The following is a 22,500-nucleotide window of genomic DNA, read 5'->3' as shown; positions in this document are numbered from 1 at the left end:
GACCACGAATAACTGGAGCTACACACACACACACACACACACATTAATAAACAACACACACTTCTCTGGTCCAGATCTAGATCCTGTTCCTACACCGACCACGAATAACTGGAGCCACACACACACACACACACACACACACACACACGCACGCATTAATGAAGAGACACACACTCCTCTGGGCCAGATCCAGATCCACCTCCTGCTCCAACACCGGCCACGAATAACTGGAGCCACACACACACACACACACACACACACACACACACACACTCCTCTGGCCCAGATCCAGCTCCTGCTCCAACTCCTGCACCGACCACGAATAACTGGAGCCACACACACACACACACACACACACACACACACACACACACACACGGGATGTTAACCGCTAACCGGTCGACCGGATCAACGATAACCGGTTAAATTTTCTGCCACCGGTTAACCGGTAATAATAATTATAATCATAATTTCCTCCCAAAAAGCCCCCAAAAACTATAATTTTGAGGTTTTGGTACGATAATTCAGCATTTTCCATCTGGCGACACTGGCTGGACATGACAGGTCCTGTCTGAGCAGCAAAAAGAAAGGCTTGTGTGTGAGAAATATATATTTTTTAAATTCAGTGCTGTGCCTATCAGGCCACGAACGTTATATCATTTAAGATTGTCGGTTAACCGGTTTACCACCGGTTAATGAGTCTCAGTAACCGGTTAAGATATTTTCAAATTTTCGCCATCCCTAACACACACACACACACACACACACACACACACACACACACACACACACACACCACTGGTTCAGGTCTAGCTCCAGCACCAACCATGAAAACTGGAGCTGCACACACGAACACGCGCACAACTCCAGCACTGCCCACAAATAACTGGAGCAACAGTTCACACCCACACAACACCCACAACACAGAACCATTGATATGCAAACAAACCAAAAGATAAGGCAAGTTCAGGTTTTAAAGACATTACAAAGGCAAAAGTAGAAATATGTGTTCATTAATAACAAAGAAATGTGATTGATGAAAGTGATGCCGTGTTTCAGCACAGAGTAGCAGGCAATTGTTTTAACATGTGGTGGTAATTTCAGGAAAGGTGAGGAAGGAAAACCTATAATCACACACACACACACACACACACACACACACACACACACACACACACACACACACACACACACACACACCTCTTTCTGTAATCTCTGCCAGCCCCCATGAATCTGGGCACTATCCATGAATGAAGACTGACTGCTTAAAGGGACACTGTGTGAGATTTGTAGTAGTTTATTTCCAGAATTCATGCTGCCCACTCACTAATGTTACCTTTTTCGTGAATACTTACCACCACCATCAAATTCTAAGTATTCATTATGACTGGAAAAAAAAAATCACTTTTCATTCATGAAAAGGGGGATCTTCTCCATGGTCCGCCATTTTGAATTTCCTAAACTAGCCATTTTTAGCTGAACAAATGACTGTAATTGGACCATACTGGACAATATTTGTTTATTACTTAGTAAACTTTCATGTAAAGATCAAATTTGGCAATAGGGAGCCTAGTTTCGATGAGCAACATAATTGCAGTACCTTTTCAGTGCACTTGACTGCCCCACAAAAGCTAACCTGCTAACGCTGTGTACAAACATCGAAATGAGGAAAAAATGTCAAAGATATCCATGGTGCCCAGCCAGAATGAGTTTTTTTACTTCTTCATAGGAAGAAACAACATCTTAAGTCACAATACAAAGGAGGCTCTATAGAAGTCCATCTTAGGCTTAGGCATATCGGTGGATCGGTGGATCAGCACTAAAATGGTGGTATCGGTATCAGCGAGTACCAACAAATAGGGCACCGATACCATTTACAGGTGCTTGTATGACACTTAAACAGCCTTGAAATTAGTTATTTCATAGAGGTATTTAAAAATTATAAAAAGTTTTACTTTATTCACATCCAAGGATTTTACATCCAAGTAGTATGCACTACAGCCCTTCATATACATTTCAAATAGGGTGCTATCCGTATCGGTATTGGCCAATACTGCACAGCCAGGTATCGGGTATCGGTATGGGGGCCAAAAAATGGTATCGGTGCAACACTAGCTAGTATGACTGACTGTTTTTAATTCTGAGTAAGTTATTGCAAAGCCTGGACCATCAAACCTTGCTACTACTGCAACTGTAAATCCAGACTATGGCCTGACCCTGATTAACTTGTGGCATCAACCCTGTGGCCCTACAATACCACCAGTGGCCAGCAGGGGGACCGGAAATAAACCAACAACGACAGTGGGGTGTGTTCCAATATGTGACCATGCGTCCTCCACTTGTGCTTGTGGCCTCGCACCAGGAAGGAAAACGTTGTCATGACATCACTAACAACAGCATTATATTTTATGTTAAGTTCAATTGTAAAGTAATTTCCTCATTTGCAAACTGGATGGCGAATGAAGAATTAGTTCCCCAAAAATTGTTGTGGCTAGGCTGACAGAGTGGAAACTTAATTGTTTTCTCTCACGGAGACGGGGCATCAGCAAAACGTGAGGCCACAAGCCCAAGTAGAGGACGCAAGGTTGCATATTGGCATGCACGCAGTATATGGGGGAACAATGGCAGCATTATTGAGGGCATTATCGAGGGAGCCAGCCAACCAAGCAAGCAAGCAGCCGGCCGGCCGGCAACACTGAGCAAGCGTGACAACACGAGTCGACCCAGCACCTGCCGCTGAGTGTTGCAACGCTAAAGCCACTGTGCAACTGTGCAACGACGACAGTGACAAAAGCATTTGTTTACAGTCTAATCTTACTTCATTTGCACGCACACACGCACGCACACAAAATAAGGTGGGGGAAAAAAAAGTGTGACAGATACAGAGAAAGAATATAACAGAAAAGGAAACACAAACACACACACACACACACACACACACACACACACACACACACACACACACACACACACACACACACACACACACACACACACACACACACCACACACACACACACACACACACACACACACACACAAACACACACACACACACACACACGCCAGAGAAAGAGGTGCTGGCATGAGGGTGCCGCATATTGACTCACACACAAGCACAGTAGAATACAGGCAGACATGTACAGTACAACACACAGTGACTGACAATAACACACACAACCAAGTGTTAAAAAAAAACCTAGCGACATCACAACAATGTCACAAACAGGCAGATACAAACACAGTCACAAGATTCACAGAATGCAAACAAAGTGACAGTGCAAGTAACACACAAACACATACAGTCATGACATTCACACACAGCAGACAAACGCATGCAGTCATGACATTCACACACAGCAGACAAACGCATGCAGTCATGACATTCACAGCAGACAAATTAAATGACAGTGTGACAGACATGACAGGCAGACAGACATGCAATGCAACACACACACAGAGAGGCAGACGCACACACGCGCGCGCGAAATACCCACAGCACTGTCCAGCCCCAGCTTTCCACAGTCCACTCGTCATCGAGGTTCATGCCACAGCAAAGCACATGACCACCATTTCACACACACACACACACACACACATGCGCACAGCTCACCCACGCACACATGCGACCATCTCACACACACACACACATACCGGTACATGCGCACAGTATACCCACGCACACAGTTGACCTACACACACACAGCTCACAGAGGGAGTGAGTGGAGCACATGAATGGATCAGGAGGCAACGCAACTAGTCTGAACTTGAACTTCCTGTATGGGGACAAAGGAGCTACTCCCTCCCTCCCTCCCTCTCTTGCCTTCTTTCACTCCTTCCCTTCCTGGTTTGTCCACTCTCCAGTTTAATGACTTGAGACATTGGCACATTGCATCATTGTTTACTTGGCACTGGCGGAGTGCGGTCTGGGATACCAGGAGAGATAAAGAAGAGGTGACATGACATCACCACGCTGTCACCTCACCGCTCCACCACACAAACACAAACACAAACACAAACACAAACACAAACACAAACACAAACACACACAGACACACACACACACACACACACACACACACACACACACACACACACACACACACACACACACACACACACCCCCCCACCCTCCTCCCTCCCTCCCTCGTGTGCATGCTCAAAGCTCCCTAGTTCCTCCACTTAACCCTTTGGAGTGCCATCACAAATATGTGATTAGAATTTTGCCACCATTTTGAGTTTTCATTATGACGTCAGAAGGACTTTGCAAGATTCTTAACACAAACTTCTATGGGAGCTGTAGTATTAGTGTCCCGGTAAAATTCTAGAAGAACTGGAGGAAAATATATACTCCTCAAAGGGTTAAGAGAGGGGATCTCAAGGGATAAGTGGGCAGAATGAAGTCCAGTTGGAGTGCTTCCTGGAACTGTCTAGTTTTTTTAAGATGGTGCTCTTTGGTGACAGGCTTGGTTGATTTCAAAAAAGTTTTAGAAATACCAAGGCACTCATCTTCTTTGTAATTAAAATGCCTTTATTTTGTTGGGCATAGCATGATTAAAATACCTCGATGCGTTTCGGCATGAAGCCTTCGTCAGGAAGTGAGATTAGTGGGATTAGTGGGGCAGTACTGGGGAGGAAAAGCCAATTAAGACGGCCCAACAGAACACACACTACAGTGTCCTGTCCACCCCTGATGTAACATGCTGCATCACACGCTACCAGCCTGATTGTCATCGACTTTCAAATCTCTTCCAGACTTGACAAAAAAAAAGAAAAGAAAAAAAAGGGGGTTGCACGCGCTTCTGTTTTTACATCTGGTGCATCAACAGGAGGGAGGCAGGTAATCTTGAACGAAGAGAAGACACCGGAGCAGCTCAGATGGGATGCTTTTTCTTTTTAATTCAAGTGCACAACATATTAGGGACTAACGTTTCGATGGCAAGCCATCTTCATCAGAGTCCATGGACTCTTCGAGACTTGGTCTGACCAAGAGCATAACAAATAACATTTCCCAAACGGCATGGTTGACCCGGCCGCCTGCCTTGGTTTGCTACTGGTCGTTTGCCTCTCGACAAAGCGGGAGGAGTTCGCGATTTTTCAGAAGCTCAGAAAGTACAGTCATTGCTCTTCAACTGACTAGTAGCAACGCTGAAGGTGTTGCGTCACTAGGAGGGCACGGCCTGGCTAGCCCAACACTCACTACAGTGTCCTCCACTCCTGATGTAACATGCTGCACGCTAGCTGCACGCTAGCTAGCTACATCAATCTCCTTCTCATTTATATATACAGCTCCAGGCCTTTTATTAGAATACCATGAAAAAGTTGATTTATTTCAATAATTCCATCAATAATGTTAAACTGTCATGGATTGTAGATTCATGGCCCAGTTTTTTAACTATTCCAATCATTATTTTTTTTCTTTTTATATACGTTGGCCTTCCAGCTCAAAAAAACCATGAATTGGGGAATTCGCATTATTAGAATATTGTTATAAAATCACATTTTTCTTCATCAAAATTCGGGTCACATTATATCAGTTGAAATTTGGTACTTTCTACATAACATGCAATGGTCAATACTTGGTTAGGACATTCGCTGTCTTCATAATGGCCATGATGCGTTTAACATTGAAGTCAATGGAAAAACAGTGCATGGCAGTTATGGAAGCCCAGATATCCTTGATGCTTTGCTGTCAGCTGTTCTTGTTTGTTGACCTGGTACCCCACACTTCACTCTTCAATATACCCTGTAGATTTCCATGCCACGTTTTGGCGCTAACTCACCAGTTTAATTCTAAATAACCAGAAATTAATCCCCATTGAAAATGAATGGGGTTTAATTTCTGTTGAGTTAGAATTAAACTGGTGAGTTAACACCAAAACGTGGCATGGAAATCTTCGGGTATATTGAAGAGGGAAGTGTGGGACACCAGGTCAGCTATACAAAAACAGCTGACAGCAAAGCATCAAGGATATCTGGCCTTCCATTACTCCCATGCACTGTTTCTGCCATTGACTTCAATGTTAAATGCTTCATGGCCGTTATTATTAATAATATTAAGACAGAGAGAGTCCTAACCAAGTATTGAACATTGCATGTTGTGTAGAAAGTACCAAAGTTCAACTGATTTGATGTGCACTGATGTGAAACAAATTTTGATGAAGAAAATTGTGATTTTATTACAATATGCTAATGATGTGAATTCCCCAATTCATGGTTTTTTTGAGCTGGAAGACAAAAATGTGTAAAAATAAACAATTTAATGATTGGAATAGTTAAAAAACTGGGCCATGAATCTACAATCCATGACAGTTTAACATTATTGATGGAATTATGGAAATAAATCAACTTTTTCATGGTATTCTAATAAAAAGGCCTGGAGCTGTATAGTCCTCAGATCAGCTAGCATGCATGCCTGCCTACCTGCCTGTCTGCCTGCAAGAGGACCACCACCCCCCCCACCCCCCCCCCCCCCCCCCCCACCCCCCCCCCCCCCCCCCCCCCCCCCATCAGTTATCTGTTCAGTTAACTGTCCACGTAATCATAATAAGTATCATTCGTAAAACAAATTCAAGCACAAGCTGTAGCTCAAGGAGCTCCAACAACAACAACAAAAACAGCAAAATTAAAAACAGTAACGAACAAAGCAAATTAAAGCGTAGTGTCTAGAGTGGCAAATAAAACCTTCACAAAACTTGGGACATCTATTGTTTATCATAAGCATACACTGTATCTGATTATGTAGATTTTGAGTTGTACAAACTTGAATATATTAAAACGTATCCTAGATTTGAACTAAAGTATGTGTCAATACACGACAGCACTGACCTGCTGCAGCTGTAGCAGTTTCACTAATAGGTAGACAGACAGAGACATATATAGGCCTGGTGGTGACAGAAGAGGCCTTCACGCAGTGAGTGGATGATGTAGACCGAGTTGCTCAATGATGTCCTTATTATCTGAACTAAGTTAATGGAATATTAGGTGCCGTTTCCACGTAGCTGGATATTTTTATATGTGGATATTTTTTTCTCCTGCTTGTATTGGTTTTGCATTGATTTTGATCCTTCCGTTTCCACGTAGCAGATATTTAAAAATCCAGGTGCAGGAGAAAAAAATAGCAGGAGAAACTTAAACAAGAAGAGAGTAATTATATGAACACAGTCAAAGACCAACAGCTGGTCAACCATTAACCCAATGAGAAGTGAATAAAACCACAGTTCATTACATAATTTCATTGGGCTCGTTAAAGGCCAACTTCCGATAAAACTCAGTTTTACTCACTCCTTTCGAAGATCGGACGGTCACCCCAAGTTAAACTCACTTGCAAGGCTCTCATAGCGGTGCGTCAACTCTCCTGGCTGTGTTTCCCGGTGTTTCCCAATTTACATAAATAATGCAGAGAAACGAGCGAATCACGAAAGCCTTTCTGTGTTTCGTCACGTCGAAAGAAGGCGTTGCCCACAAAGGTTTATATCGACCCATTTATCTAAAAACATGTCGAGTAATTTTTTTCTGCTTGTTTTCAAAACAAGCAACGTCTGGTGGCCCGAAACATAGCTTAGCTTAGCTATCAGCTGGTTGCTACTCTCAGGTACACACACAGCACAAAGCCTCATACATAAAGCCTGCTCACTCTGGTTGCTCCGTGCCTGCAGCAAACCTAGGGGTCGCTGTCGAAAGAGCACAGCCCTGAATGGAGCCTGCACGCCTCCGCTGGCGCCCCTATAGTGCAGTACCACCAGGGGAAGTGGCGACTCTGTTTGCCATTACATTCCCTCCAAGAACTTGAGGACTGAGCCAATCAGAGACGCGTTTCTTCGAGAGCAGGAGGAGTGAGCCAATCAGAGACGCATTTCCACGAGAAACACGGAACACTCTCTCGTTTCTCCACAAGCCACCTTGCCAGCTTGCAAAAACGTCTTGAAACAAAGCAACCAGCGCGTTTTTTAAAACAGGACCAACGCGTAACACATTCAATAACATTGGGGAACACGGCAGTATTAATGAAATAACGTTGAGAGGCGATCTTTAAGGAGTTTGTGTGACAGAAACAATCCAAGTGCATCACACCTTGGCAAGTTGGCACCTGTGATGAAGTGACGAGGCCACTAGCCAGGCCCTGCCCTCCTAGTGACACAACACGTTGGGTCAGACCTGCAAACTCGTCAAAGAAAAAAAAGGTGACAGTGTACAGCGGAGGTTCTATTTCTATTCACGTGAATGACCTAATTGGCCGGGAAAAAGGTGACTGTCACCAAAAGGTGACTAGTTAGCAGGTATGTTGTGTGCATCCCAATATGTGACCTTGCCTCCTCCACTTGTGCTCGTCTCCTCGTCCCGCCTCCTGGCCCCTCCTCCGTGGAGAAAACGATAAAGTTTCCCAGCTGTCAGCCTCGCCACAACAACTTTTGAGGGACTGTTTTTCATTCACCATCCCAATTGCAAATGAGAAAAAGACTCTACAATTGAGCTTTTGCAAGATATTGAAATATAATGCTGTTGTCAGTGATGTCATCATGACGAGAAGCAAGTGGAGGAGGCAAGTGGAGGAGGCAAGGTCGCATATTAAGATGCACTCCTTCAGTGTTGCTAAGTGAAGAGCAATGAATGCAAGTACTTTCTGAAGCTGCTAACGCACTTTTGACAAATGCACTTTCACTTTTTACTAATGTACTTGTTGTTTTTAACAGAGACATTTCTATTTTCTTTAACATCTCTTTTTTTATCTATCCTACATATACTTTTTAACCTCCTGGTCCTGTGATGTATATATGCTGTCTACTGTCTTTGCACAATCTGTATGTTACTGCTGCAACAAATGAATTTCCCCGTGGCGGGATAATTAAAAAAGGCATACTATACTTTCTGAACTCCCAAAATATCAGGAACTCCTCCCACTTTGTCTGGAAGCAAACAACCATTACCAAGGGACGCTTGTCTTGTCAACCATGCCATGTGGGAAATGTTAATTGTTATGCTGTTGGTCAGACCAATTCTCAAAGAGATATGAAAGTCGATGATAATCAGGCTAGACCGTCACTAGGTTTGAGGGTGTGTGTGTTCTGATCTCGCCACCCAGAAATGCTGTGTGTGAAAAATAATCCAATGCTAGATACAGCGACAAGAAGTGTTTGATTGGCCGCTGAAACAGCTGTAAGCAACACAATACAGGATAATAATTTGTGGCAACGCACTGGATAACTGATATATTGTAAAATTACAACAAAACGCAGCATAAAGACCATACAACTTACCACTCAGGTCATATTGAAGTGAAACGCTGCAATGGCATCTGCTGTTTTGAATTGTAGAGCTACAATGACAAGCAATTATGTCGATGCACTTGCCGTTTGGTGCAGCTGCAGAACAACACGCACGCACTTGACCGTTCAGAGCTTCCCGCTACCAGCAGACGCGTGATTCAGTGGGCGTGGTGAGCTATAAGCTTACAATCATGGCTTCTCAACCAGTTAAACTGTGGCGAAATGTGTCACTGGCAAGGACTAGGAATAATAATCATCCTCCATATCAATAATTATCCATCTAATAATCTAGTAATAATGCAGCATGACACGTCTCCTCCCGTCTGCTCCGGGCACAACTCCTACACTACCACTCGACTGAATGAGCTCCACTTTGAAGCGCGACTTACCAATGGTACACCGGTGTGCAGTGAAAAGTTTCTCGCCGTTAGGACATGAAATATACGGTATCAGTTTTAACGATTATTTCATTGCTTTTTGTCACTTTGCTGTTCTGTGCAGTCATGGAATTTTGACCCACCACTACAGAGGCGCAAAAATCCAGGTGCAGAACAAAAACCCTGCCACGTTTTTACTCCTGCTGACCACATCCCTTGTGCCAAGCTGATGAGGTAATAAATTAAATCGCTTGTGTGCAATATTTGAGTGGAAATGAAATGAAAACATTAGCTTGTTAAAATATAACACAAGAACTTGCATGTCACATACTTGGTAAGAGTTATCCATCTAGTGGTCGGGGGTAAACCACTGACTTATAAGTCAGTGGGGTAAACAGACAGTAGAACTAAGAACTGGCATTACTTGAGAATTCCAATCGATGTCCCAAACATGAACTTAGTCTGCCAAATACCATAGCGTTCTAGTTATGGACAAACAGCAAGGAAGAATGTTTGTCAACTGAAGACACACACAATCAAATACGAGATTTCAGTATTAACATTTTCAAGTAATCAAACAGGCTCGGAGAGAGTGGTTTGTAGTCACCAAATATTGGTAAATATTTCACCAGAATAAAAATGGCCCACACCTTTATCAGCGTTAGCGTACGAAGTTAGCTAACTGCTCATCATCACACAAGTAAACAAACATAAATTAAACATTGCATATATTAACGTGGCCACATTTATATGCTGGTATGATATGCCGTAATACGTGTGCACTAACTTGATTTAAGATTCAACTTTGTATGATCTTACCTGCTAACGGTATGTTGCTAAGATGCTATCGACCCCTTCAAGGAATAATTAGCAGATGGCTCCACAAGACAGAACGTTAGTCTTAATTTTAGGTTGTTTTCACCACAAAGACGTAGAGATAAACTGGAACATTGTCAAGTAATCTCCTCAGATAAAACACCAAAGATCACATTGAGTCATCTAAAACCCGCCACACAACTTTCAGACACATGACCACAGTCTGCGAAGTAGCAAACCAAACTAATTTCACACGACGGTTCAGATTTGGACGCTAATTGGTGACGTCAGAGGATGACAGGTGAACTTCATAACCTCCAAAAAATAAAAGTGCAATACATCGCTGCCTTTGAGGAAAGAAATAATAAAAACATTAATTTTGGAATGAAGTAGAAGAAGACTACTTGTTTGGTTTTCTGTCTTAATAATTTTGCTCTGAGTTTTATTGAAAATATAATCAATGTGATGGATGGAATGTATAAATAGGCCCAGCAACTAAGCATGACAATTATTATGTGACAATATATTCATTCAACATGTTCATACAGATTTGTATCTTTTTCAAAAGCAAAAGCATTAACATAATCCCATATATAAACGTAATAAACAACATATCAAAGTGCAAAAGGACAGAAAAAAGTGCTCAAACTTGTCATACACTTAAGGCACAGGGCAAAAACATGAATAATGTCATTTCTATTCTAGAACATATAATGTGATGAAATGTAGAGTGTTCATTAAGCGGGCCCTCATCAGCGGAGGAATTGTAGTGAAAGTCGACAGAAACTCCCAAAATATGATATTTTATAAAATGATTAAGGCATTGGTTACAAGTGTGCAGATATTTTTTTTTAAATGACTTTTTTCCTGCTTATTTTGATCCCGCATGGCATGTGAAAAACATCCCCATTTCACTTAAAACTCGTTTCCCTTAAAAAAACAACAAAAATAAACAGTTTTAGGGAGCTAAAACATATCTACAGACCTATACTCATAAACAGGGTCTGAAAACATTTGGCTGGTGGCAGTTAGTGCTTTGAGTTGATTGTCAGGATGGATGGCTGGTGGATGGTGAGTGGTTTGATGTGCTGCACTCTTCACAAAATCTCACACGGAGAAGGGCTTCACAATCTTCATGGAAATGTAGTTCTATGGGCACAAAAAAATGAAATGCCACAATCAGAATCCAAATATCCATATTCACAAGTCTGAAGCACAACAAGACTTTATTACAGCTATCAATTAAGCTAAACATCAAGCTATCAAATAAGCATATACATAATGAACATACTGTACATAATATTAATATCAAATTTATTGCTACTAAAACAATAGGAAAACAACCGTACAGAAATGTTAAGTACAATATAAAACCGGACAGCGCCTGAAATATAATTTTTTTCATACAGCATGGTACCCATCTGCAATATGATCCCCAAAATGCAAGAGTTCCCAGAATACCAATAAAGTATACACTGACATAACTGAGCTACCAGCCTTTTGTTTTGCGATGAAAACAGCACTGTACTGTGAACATCTTTCCTGTTAAGGTAATGTTTATCAACAGGGTCTCTACAGCCCCCCCCAGGAGACGTTGGGGAACCTTAGGGGGGCATTGAGAAGGATATACAGTAGCTGGGAGGGGGGAGGGGGGTGCTTAGTTGATATTTGGGGGACAGTAGTCCATTACATTTTTTTTAACTAATAGGGGGGGGGGGGGGGGGGGGGGGGGGGGGGGGGTTGGCAGGCTTATAATGAGGTCAAGGGAGCATCCAGAGGCTTACGGTGAGGTAAAGGGGGCATTTAATCCAAAAAGTTTGAGAAACGCTGTGTTACAGTAACGTGATGGACAGACAGTTTCTTCTTACCGGCAGTGAGTAGAGCAAGATTCCGATGAAGAGCAGGACGAGGATGAGGAAGATGAGGCCGATGAAGAGCCATTTGAACCTGCGCCACACGATGAACTTCATGGTCTTGCACGGGTTGGTGAACCAGAAGAAGGAGGTGTCGGGGCGGCTGGTGAGAAACAGGGTGGACATTATTATTACATTACATTACATTACACTTAGCTGACGCTTTTATATTCAAAGCGAGATACACTTATTTTTTAAGTACAGGGTGTTGGTTACAGTCAGTCCCTGGAGCAGTGTGGGTGCAGGTGCCTTGCTCAAGGGCAGTGATTCTCAAAGTGTGGTCCGGGGACCACTGGTGGTTTGAGAACCACTGCTCAAGGGCACCTCAGCCATGAATGGAGGTGTAGGGAGAGGTCAGGGTGGGATTTGAACCTGCAACCCTCTGATCTAAAGCCCATCCCCTTAACCACTAGGCCACGGCAGACAAGAAAGAATCGACAGTTCACGCTTACGCTGAAACGTGCAATGGATTTTAACTCCAAAAGTGTCTATTGATAATTGGATCCAGCTTAGGATCCATGAGGAAGCAATGGTACTGTTATCACAGGGAATTTGTTCCGGGCACCAGTGTCTTTTGTTGTTGTTGTGAATATTACATTACATTGCACTTAGCTGACGCTTTTATTTATTCAAAGCGACTTACATTTATTACTTTTCAGGGTATTAGTTACAGGCCCTGGAGCAATGTGGGGTTAGGTGCCTTGCCCAAGGGCACTTCAGCCATGAATGGAGATGCAAGGAGATTCGAACCTGCAACCCCTAGATTGAAAGACTAACTCTCTAACCACTAGGCCATGGCTGCCCCCAAAAGAAGACCTATGATTCCAGAAGAAAGGACTATGACTCAGGAACACAGTTAATGATGGTCCATGTGGAAGCACTGGTACAAGGGTATTTTTTTATGTGCGTTTTGTTTTGGACCATGAGTCCAGAAGGGCATTGGTGCTCGGCTCGCTCCCCTATATGCTGGGATAACCATCTTACTTGGGGGCGTCCAGTTTGGGGTGCATGTTGGGCTCGTCACGGCCCTTCCCTGCCGGCCTCTCATCCGCCTCCTGCTCCGCCACTATCTCCAGAGACAACTCCACCTTCCCCTGGAGAGAGAGAGAGAGAGAGAGAGAGAGAGAGAGAGAGAGAGAGAGAGAGAGAGAGAGAGAGAGAGAGAGAGAGAGAGAGAGAGGCCACAATGCAGAGAGAGAGAGAGAGAGAGAGAGAGAGACACAGAGAGAGAGAGAGAGAGACACCGAGAGAGAGACACCGAGAGAGAGACCGAGAGAGAGACAGAGAGAGAGACAGAGAGATAGACAGAGAGAGAGAGAGAGAGAGAGAGAGAAAAAGAGGGAGAGAGAGAGAGATTTTAGATTTTTTACACATTGTTTATTGTGACACCTTCACTATTTCACATTACAGGATAGAGCCAACTCCATTGGTCCAAATCCAGCATAGTGAAGGGAGGAGCCCTCTCCCTCATAACCACAACCAAACTTACAGTCCTTACCCCCACCCCATCATCACATGAATACAACTACATTATTACCAAATGAAGCGCAGCTTATGGCTACAATCAACTATCCACAAGCCTTTAAGAGCGAGAGAGAGAGAGAGAGAGAGAGAGAGAGAGAGAGAGAGAGAGAGAGAGAGAGAGAGAGAGAGAGAGAGAGAGAGAGAGAGAGAGAGAGAGAGAAAGATAGTGTGTGTAACAATAAAGCAACATGTTAAATTAAACTTTGACATCTCCTTTGCCAACCCAAATTTTATAGCTTAATAAAGGAATGTGCATCATTTAAGAAGAAGAAGATTTGCCATTAGTGTCTCTTTAGAACAGAAATTTATTTTGAGCAACAAGACAGCATGATTATACAGTACGTAGCCTACCATAAAACAATAGACAAGATATGAGGAGCAACGAAAAGGAACTAGAAATGTGGCAGCAAACACAAATACGTACATTTGAATAAAGAAAAATACCAAGGCACTCTCGTCTATGTGCACCCCCCTATGTGTCAAGTGCACCCCCACTTGGTAGCACTTTATTTTATTTTTTGTTTAAGTTGATGGATTAAAACACCTTTCCTGCATCGGCAACCCTTGGTGTGCGAGTTCTCTTCCTCCTGTGTTCTACAATACCCAGAACCCACGCACCCACAGGGCCTGGAGTAATTGGCGCGACACCCTTCCTGACCTAACTGAACTCTCGTCTATCAAAAATAAAAGGTCCTTATTACATGGCTACAGAAACTCTTAAAAGTTCCTCAGGGAGTCAAAAACGAATAAAAAATACACTTGCTGGATGTGTACTCACAGCAAGCTCTTTTTGGCCGTCTTTCTCCACCACGCAGGGCCACCATCCCCTTACTGCCTTCTGGTTGAAGAGGGACTTGGACGCGTCCCATTTCTGGTGTGGAATGTCGCCCTCTTTTGACAGCATGTCCACATTGCACTTGTGCGGCATCTTGGTCGGCGCGATGAGGTGACGCAAGTCGAGCTCAATGGAGCCTGTGATGAAAAGACATAAACAGTCAAGTTTAGTCCAGAAAGAGAAGACTTTGGAGAAGATCTGAGGCTCTCAAGGTTGCAATCTTTTAGACTTTTTATTTGGCTACAACTGATGAGCACCATCACCATCTTGAATCAGGGGGCAGTCCTCTTTTGAGGACAAAATGCCAAGGGACAGTACACCACCAATTGTACCGTATAGGTTAACTCAGGGGTTCCCAACCTTTTTCAACCTTTGCTCACTCAAAATTGTCAAAAATGTTCGGGCCCACCTCTGAACCAATTAAGAATAAAACTCAAATAAATCAACAGTAACACACACCAAAATATGAGTATTATTTTTGGAAAATGATTTCAAGGCCCACTTGGAATACCTTCAGGGCCCACCAGTGGGCCCCGGCCCATAGGTTGGGAACCACTGGGTTAACTGAATATAAAACCCTATTGCATATATCATCAATGTCATTCTATAATTTTCCACGGCACACCAGATGTTCCCCAGCACAATGCTTGAAAAACACTTTTCTGTGTAATATTGTGTTCTAAACTGGTGTTGAAATACTATGAATACCTCAAAATTACTACAAGCAAGACATTGAGAAACTCATTGTCAGTTTAGTTACTATGAGCCAAGAACATGTTTCGACCATTGTATCAAGGCGCTTAGAAGATACTGAAAATCACCCTTTTTCTTCTTGAGACAAAATAGGCAAAACACAAAAATGAAAAGAATCAGAATTTGTGGGAAGTAGTTGTTTAAATAGTCTCACCCAGATAGTCATCCAATGAAAACTTGTCATTGTCCCAAATCTGAACGATCAGCTTTGGTGGTATTCTGAACTCTGTATGGTCTAGACTCCAAAAGTGCTCCTGTTGGAAATCAGAGATTGGAGAAATCAAGTTTTGTCAAATATTAAAGATCAAACGGATGAAAATGTACTAGTGAAGGTGAGGCATTTAAAAAATAAACAAACAAATGAATGGACAAATTGGATGAATGCATGAATGCATGACAATTGGTGCCTTGCGGCAGCCTCCAGAGCCGGTGTGTGAATGTGGGGAAGTGTATGTATACTTTGTGTATGTGTATGTGTATTTTGAAAGCACTTTGAGACAACTTTAGTTGAGATATTGCGCTCTATAAATACAGATTGTATTGTATTGTATTGTATATGTGACTGCATGACTGCATGACTGCATGAATGAATGCATGAATGAATGAATGAATGAACAACCTCACAAACAAAACAAACAAAAATAAAGGAGAGAGATGGGAGTGCGCTGCCTTGGGTCTCAATCAAATGTTGTGCAGGTGCTCTTAGACAGGTCATCAGCTGGGAAAATTAGGCCTTTTGTCCTACCGCACTTTTCTCTGTGGATTACTGACCAGAAGCCCTATTGGAAGAAATTTAAACATGGGGCCACGTCAATTTTTGCTCAGAATTCAATATGGCCGCCATTTTCCAAAATGACTTGTTTTCATGCATTATTACATTGTACTATAAGGTGATATTCATGAACGATGAACTACTTTCAGCACTATTCTGTCCTAATTCCTTACATACATGTTTACAAAGGCTGACTAAACTAACAGAAATCAAAAATAAAGTTGGCCACCTTGCAAAATCCAAAGGAAATTCCTGAAAATAATGATTGAAATGCACATACAGAGTCTATGGCTGCGAAAATTAGGCCTATTGTCCTGTCAGGGTTTTCACAGTGGATTACAGACCAGAAGGCCAATTGAAAAAGATTCACCAGCTGGTTGCCATCTCAAATGTGCCCCAAAATTCAAAATGTTTTCTGTTTTTCAGAATGGCAGACTTTCATTCATTTTTCTCAGTACTATAAGACCATAATTATCAATAAAGATAACCTATTTTCAGTGAAATCTCCTATCTACAGACGTGAGTACAAAGGTTGGCAACAGAAAGATGTACATTTCCTATAGACAATATCCTTTTTTGTTTGTTGTCAGAAAATGATTGAATTAGACATACACAGCTGACTGATGAAAAAGGCTATTGATCTGCCAAACTTTTCACACTAGATTTCTGACCAAAAGTTTTTCAGGCCTACATTTTTTTGCAGAAAGCAAGGATGAGTGTGCGTGCGTGCGTGCGTGCGTGCGTGCGTGCGTGCGTGCGTGCGTGCGTTTAGTTTAGTTTAGTTTAGTTTAGTTTATTTAGTTTAGTTCAACAGGGACCATGCACAATACACATTGATTACAGAAGTAAAAAGATGGCTTGTGCCAGATTATAGCTATATAGCTAATTTCCATCTGCAGTCCCTGGACAGGTAAAACAAATATTAAAATACAATAACATAGACAAGATATAAACAAGTAAACACAGCCATAGGCGTGCGTGCGTGCGCATATCACCCGCTCATCTTTCCCCTGCACTGCAGTGTCTTTCCCACACACACTATTCTGCCTCCTCCACCCCCTCACTCATCCCCCCCACACACACTATTCTGCCCCCCAACCCCTTCACTCATCCTTCCCATGCTACTCTGCCCCTCCACCCCTCAAGTTTGGCAGGTCAACCTGCAACCCCCACTCAACTTACCCCCCCCCCACACACACACACATTATTCTGCCCCCCCGAACCCGCCACACACAATTCTGCCCCCCCCCCACCTCCTAATTCAACCCCGACTCATTCCCCCCCAACCCCACTCTGTCCCCCTACCCCCACTCATCCCCTCATTCATCCCCCCGCTCCTCCACATCATTCGGTCCTTCCCTACCCCCCCACCTTAGCCCCCCCCAACACACACACACACCCTGTCTACTGTGTCTATGTCAGTGTATGTAAAGAAGCACACTGGCCACACACACTTGAGAAAAGCGCACTCAGGCACACGTACACACAAATACAAACGCACGCACACACACGCATGCACACACACACACACACGCGCACACACACACATACACACAAGGGCACACACACACAAGCGCGCGCGCACACACACACACACACACAGTTTGGTAGGACAATATGCCTTTTTTCAGCAGTCCACTGTGTTTGTGAAATTCAATCATTTGACAACATTCCTTTGGATATTTCAAAGTGGCAAGATACAGGGGGTGGACAAAATAACTGAGACACCTTTCATTTTAGTGTTGGAAGTTTAATGGCTCAAGTGGACCAGCCTGCTGGCAAATCTTCATTAATGGCACATTGCATTAGTAAAGTGAAGTGTGAAAGTTCAATTAGCAGGGTAAGAGCACAGTTTTGCTCAAAATTTTGCAATGCACACAACATTATGGGTGACATGTCAGAGTTCAAAAAGGAGAAATTCTGTGTAACTGTTGCATCTTTGACCGAGACAGCAAGTCTTTGTGATGTATCAAGAGCCAGTATCCAAGGTGATGTCTGCATACCACCAAGAAGGATGAACCACATCCAACAGGATTAACTGTGGACGCAAGAGGAACTAAATGACACTAAAATGACAGGTGTCTCAGTTATTTTGTCCACCCCCTGTATATATATTCATGCCTTTTTCTAGACAACCTTTATACTCACGTCTGTAAGGAGATAGGACAATTTAACTGAAAAAGAGGTAATCTTTATTGGTAATTATGGCCTTACAGTATTGAGAAAAATGTGTGAAAGTCTGCCATTCTGAAAAACAGAGAACATTTTGAATTTTGGAGCACATAGATGGCCCCAAGTTTTCATCTTTTTCAATAGGCCTTCTGGTCTGTAATTCACTGTGAAAACCCTGACAGGACAATAGGCCTAATTTTCGCAGCCATAGACTCTGTATGTGTATTTCAATCATTATTTTCAGCACTTTCCTTTGGATATTGCAAGGTGGCCAACTTTATTTTCATTTCTTTTAGTTTAGTCAACCTTTGTAAACATGTATGTAAGGAAATGGGACAGAATAGTGCTGAAAGTAGTTTGTCGTTCATGCATATCACCTTATAGTACAATGTAATAATGCATGAAAACAAGTCATTTTGGAAAATGGCGGCCATATTGAATTCTGAGCAAAAATTGACGTGGCCCCATGATTTAATTTCTTCCAATAGGGCTTCTGGTCAGTAGGCCTAATCCATAGAGAAAAGTGCGGTAGGACAAAAGGACTAATTTTCCCAGCTGATGACCTGTCTATCTCTTCAAGGGAGAAGGGCATCAGCAACTTCAAAGTCAAGGAGGGTCCCGAGCAGAGAGAGTAGAGAGAGAGAGGTTCCATCGGCCCATTGTTTCCGGGTTCTATTATTGCAAGGAGGGGGGGGGGGGATTCCCCTTTATGCAGACCTAGGCAGACCTAAGGACTGTTCTATTCAATGCTATGAGTATTAGAAAATCATTGGAGTACCACTCCCCTCCCTGCAGGACATTTACACCACACGCCTCACCCGGAAAGCACTGATGATCATCAAAGACACAAGCCACCCTGCACACAAACTGTTCAGCCTCCTGCCCTCTGGAAAGAGGTACAGGCGCCTCCGTTCCCGTACCACCAGGCTGGCGAGCAGCACAATGCACCAAGCGATCAAGATGCTGAACACTCAACCCACTCTCCCTCCACTGTCAGCCTCTAGCCAGCAAGGCCACTGACAACCCCCCCCCCCCATCCCCCACCACCATATCTGCGACTGAACATTCCACCTGCTCTACTATACTTGTGACTGAACTTTCAACCTGCACTAACTCAAAACATACATGCACACACACACACACACACACACACACACACACACACACACACACAACACCACACACACACACACACACACACACACACACACACACACACACAAGCACACTGCACTTTCTGCACTAAACCCAAACATAAACACACTGACACACACTGACACACACACACACACAGACACACGAACACACACACAGACGCACACCGCACCTTCTACCTGCACTAAATACATACACACACACACACACACACACACACACACACACACACACACACACACACACACACACACACACACACACACACACACACTGCTGCTGGTGTAGTTGACAGACCTTTTTAATATTTATTTTTCTTCAAAATGCTACTATTACCATGTCAGAACGCTATAAAGGACTTTTTTTAGGAAAAGCACAAAAGCACAACAATACCTCTTAATGTATGTCCTCTACAAGTCTTCTGTTGTCCAGTCTTGCACTTTAAATGTCTGTATGAGCACTGTCTATGTCCATACTGTCTTAAGTCCATGTATAAGTACTGTCTATGTCTATACTGTCTATGTCCTTACCTAGATTAGTCTATGTCTGTATGTGAAAGCAAGAAATGTAATTTCAAATTCTTTGTATGACCAGTGCATGTAAAGAAATTGACAATAAAACCTACTTGACTTGACTTGACTTGATTATGACACTCCCCGTTAGGCAGACCGGAACCTGGTCACGTTAGGTGCCCATAGCAACCTATTACATTGGCATATCTCTATATACTTAAAGAATCTCTGTCCCGTGCGTGTGGAAAAAATAAAACTTTGAATAGCAGTGTTGCCTCGGGACCCTCCTTGACTTTGAAAACGAAAATAAATTCCCGGCTTACCTTTTTGGAGACCAGGCACAGCTGTTCAGCAGGCAGGTAGTCGAAGGGGAACACGAGTCTCCAGTTAAAGTTGCCGTCTCCATCCAGGGAACGGTAGTGCACATCAGTCTTCTGCTTATCCTCCTCCATGCCTGGCATCCAGCTGATTGGGGAAACAAACAAACATTACATTACACTTACGGGCAGTCATGGGTGAGCGGTTAGGGCGTCAGACTTGCATCCCAGAGGTTGCCGGTTCGACTCCCGACCCGCCAGGTTGGTGGGGGGAGTAATCAACCAGTGCTCTCCCCCATCCTCCTCCATGACTGAGGTACCCTGAGCATGGTACCGTCCCACCGCACTGCTCCCCATGGGGCGCCACTGAGGGCTGCCCCCTTGCACGGGTGAGGCATAAATGCAATTTCGTTGTGTGCAGTGTGCAGTGTTCACTTGTGTGCTGTGGAGTGCTGTGTCACAATGACAATGGGAGTTGGAGTTTCCCAATGGGCTTTCACTTTCACTTTTCTTTCTTAGCTGATGCTTTCATTTTATTCAAAGCGACTTACAGTTATTATTTGTCAGGGTATTGGTTACAGTCCCTGGAGCAATGTGGGGTCAGGTGCCTTGCTCAAGGGCACTTCAGCCATGGATGGAGATGTATGGAGAGGTCAAGCGGGATTCTAACCTGCAACCCCCAGATTGAAAGACCAACTCTCTAACCACTAGGCCACGGCTGCCCCCAAACAAACAAACAAACAAACAAACAGACAGTCACATGTTACATTTCCTGCATTTAGGAGAAAGTCAGGGGGAAAGCGATAGATTTCTCATACATTGTTAGGTGCAATGTATATTATAATTGTGTATTTGTTTGTGTACACTGCTGGAAAGGGCAGGGGTGCATTTCTGGAAAGCGTAGTTGTTAGCAGTTAGCAACTTTGGTAGTTCCAATAGGGAAATTACATTGCAACCAACAAAGTAGCTAACATAGTTAGCAACTTCGCTTTCCAGAAATGCACCCCCGGGGAAGGCAGACATACCTGTATATGAGCTTACATTTGCCTAATGTGTGCTAGCTAGTTTAGGGTGTGTGACCTCTTAACATCTTAAGTTATGGGGAGTTTTACACACACAAATGCACACAGACAGACAGACAGACAGACAGACAGACAGACAGACAGACAGACAGACACACACACACACACACACACACACACACACACACACACACACACACACACACACACACACACACACACACACACACACACACACACACACACACACTCTTGTTCTGGTGTGGGATCACCTTTTAGCCTTTAGAGGGACACTGTGTGAGATTTGTAGTTGTTTATTTCCAGAATTCATGCTGCCCATTCACTAATGTTACCTTTTTCATGAATACTTACCACCAGCATCAAATTCTCAGTATTCATTATGACTGGAAAAATTGCACTTTTCATGAAAAGGGGGATCTTCTCCATGGTCCGCCATTTTGAATTTCCAAAAATAGCCATTTTTAGCTGCAAAAATGGCTGTACTTGGACCATACTGTACTAGAAAATATTTGTTTAATACTTCGTAAACTTTCATGTAAAGATCGAATTTGGCAATAGGCAGCACAATTTCAATAAGCAGCATAGTTGCAGTACCTTTTTTGACCATTTCCTGCACAGTGTCCCTTTAACATAGATGTCACTCAGGTTTTGGTTTTTTTGGGTTTGTGAGCACCTTAAGTTACAGTTATTATAATTAGCAGTAGTATTAGTAGTAGTAATATGTCCATTTTACCCTTTCACGTAGATGTCGCTCATCCTCTCCCCAGTCACGCTGGTCTCATCCAGGGTCACGTCCGTGGTGTTCCATACCACCACGCGCAGATAATGCCTGGTGGTGGAAACACAAGTCAAGTCAAGTCAAGTGAAGTGTACTTCATTGTCAAAAATCTATGTTAAACAGAAGTCTGAAACTGTGTTTGACCAGTCTCCAACTTGCAAACTTAACTCATAAACATATTATGAATAATATATTGATTGGACATTGATTGGTGGAAACATAAGTCAAGTCAAGTGTAGTTAATGGTCAAAAATGTAACACAAAAGT

The 22,500-nt window shown here is 43.1% G+C and overlaps 2 protein-coding genes across 5 annotated transcripts in view; both read right to left on the bottom strand.

The window, feature by feature from the left end:
* sun1a (Sad1 and UNC84 domain containing 1a) overlaps window positions 1–3,577 on the bottom strand; it is a 34,620-nt gene extending 31,043 nt beyond the window's left edge. The window contains exon 1 of the mRNA XM_063221003.1: window positions 3,498–3,577. Within this exon, the coding sequence (XP_063077073.1) occupies window positions 3,498–3,547 (50 nt within the window). The 5' untranslated portion in view covers window positions 3,548–3,577. The remainder of the gene's footprint in view (window positions 1–3,497) is intronic.
* Window positions 3,578–11,356: 7,779 nt separating this feature from the next.
* LOC134466903 (myoferlin-like) overlaps window positions 11,357–22,500 on the bottom strand; it is a 115,440-nt gene continuing 104,296 nt past the window's right edge. For all 4 annotated transcript variants that reach the window (XM_063220803.1, XM_063220799.1, XM_063220801.1 and 1 more), the window contains 7 exons: window positions 22,189–22,284; window positions 20,419–20,560; window positions 15,639–15,738; window positions 14,675–14,868; window positions 13,357–13,466; window positions 12,328–12,475; window positions 11,357–11,608 (listed from right to left, as the gene is read on the bottom strand). In XM_063220803.1, coding sequence (XP_063076873.1) covers window positions 11,567–11,608; window positions 12,328–12,475; window positions 13,357–13,466; window positions 14,675–14,868; window positions 15,639–15,738; window positions 20,419–20,560; window positions 22,189–22,284 — 832 coding nt within the window. In that variant the 3' untranslated portion in view covers window positions 11,357–11,566. The remainder of the gene's footprint in view (window positions 11,609–12,327; window positions 12,476–13,356; window positions 13,467–14,674; window positions 14,869–15,638; window positions 15,739–20,418; window positions 20,561–22,188; window positions 22,285–22,500) is intronic.

Source organism: Engraulis encrasicolus, chromosome 17 (genome assembly GCF_034702125.1).
Source record: "Engraulis encrasicolus isolate BLACKSEA-1 chromosome 17, IST_EnEncr_1.0, whole genome shotgun sequence".
In the NCBI taxonomy this organism is placed as follows: Eukaryota; Metazoa; Chordata; class Actinopteri; order Clupeiformes; family Engraulidae; genus Engraulis; species Engraulis encrasicolus.
Note: the sequence above shows the minus strand (reverse complement) of the source record. Positions and strands in the feature narration are given on the sequence as shown.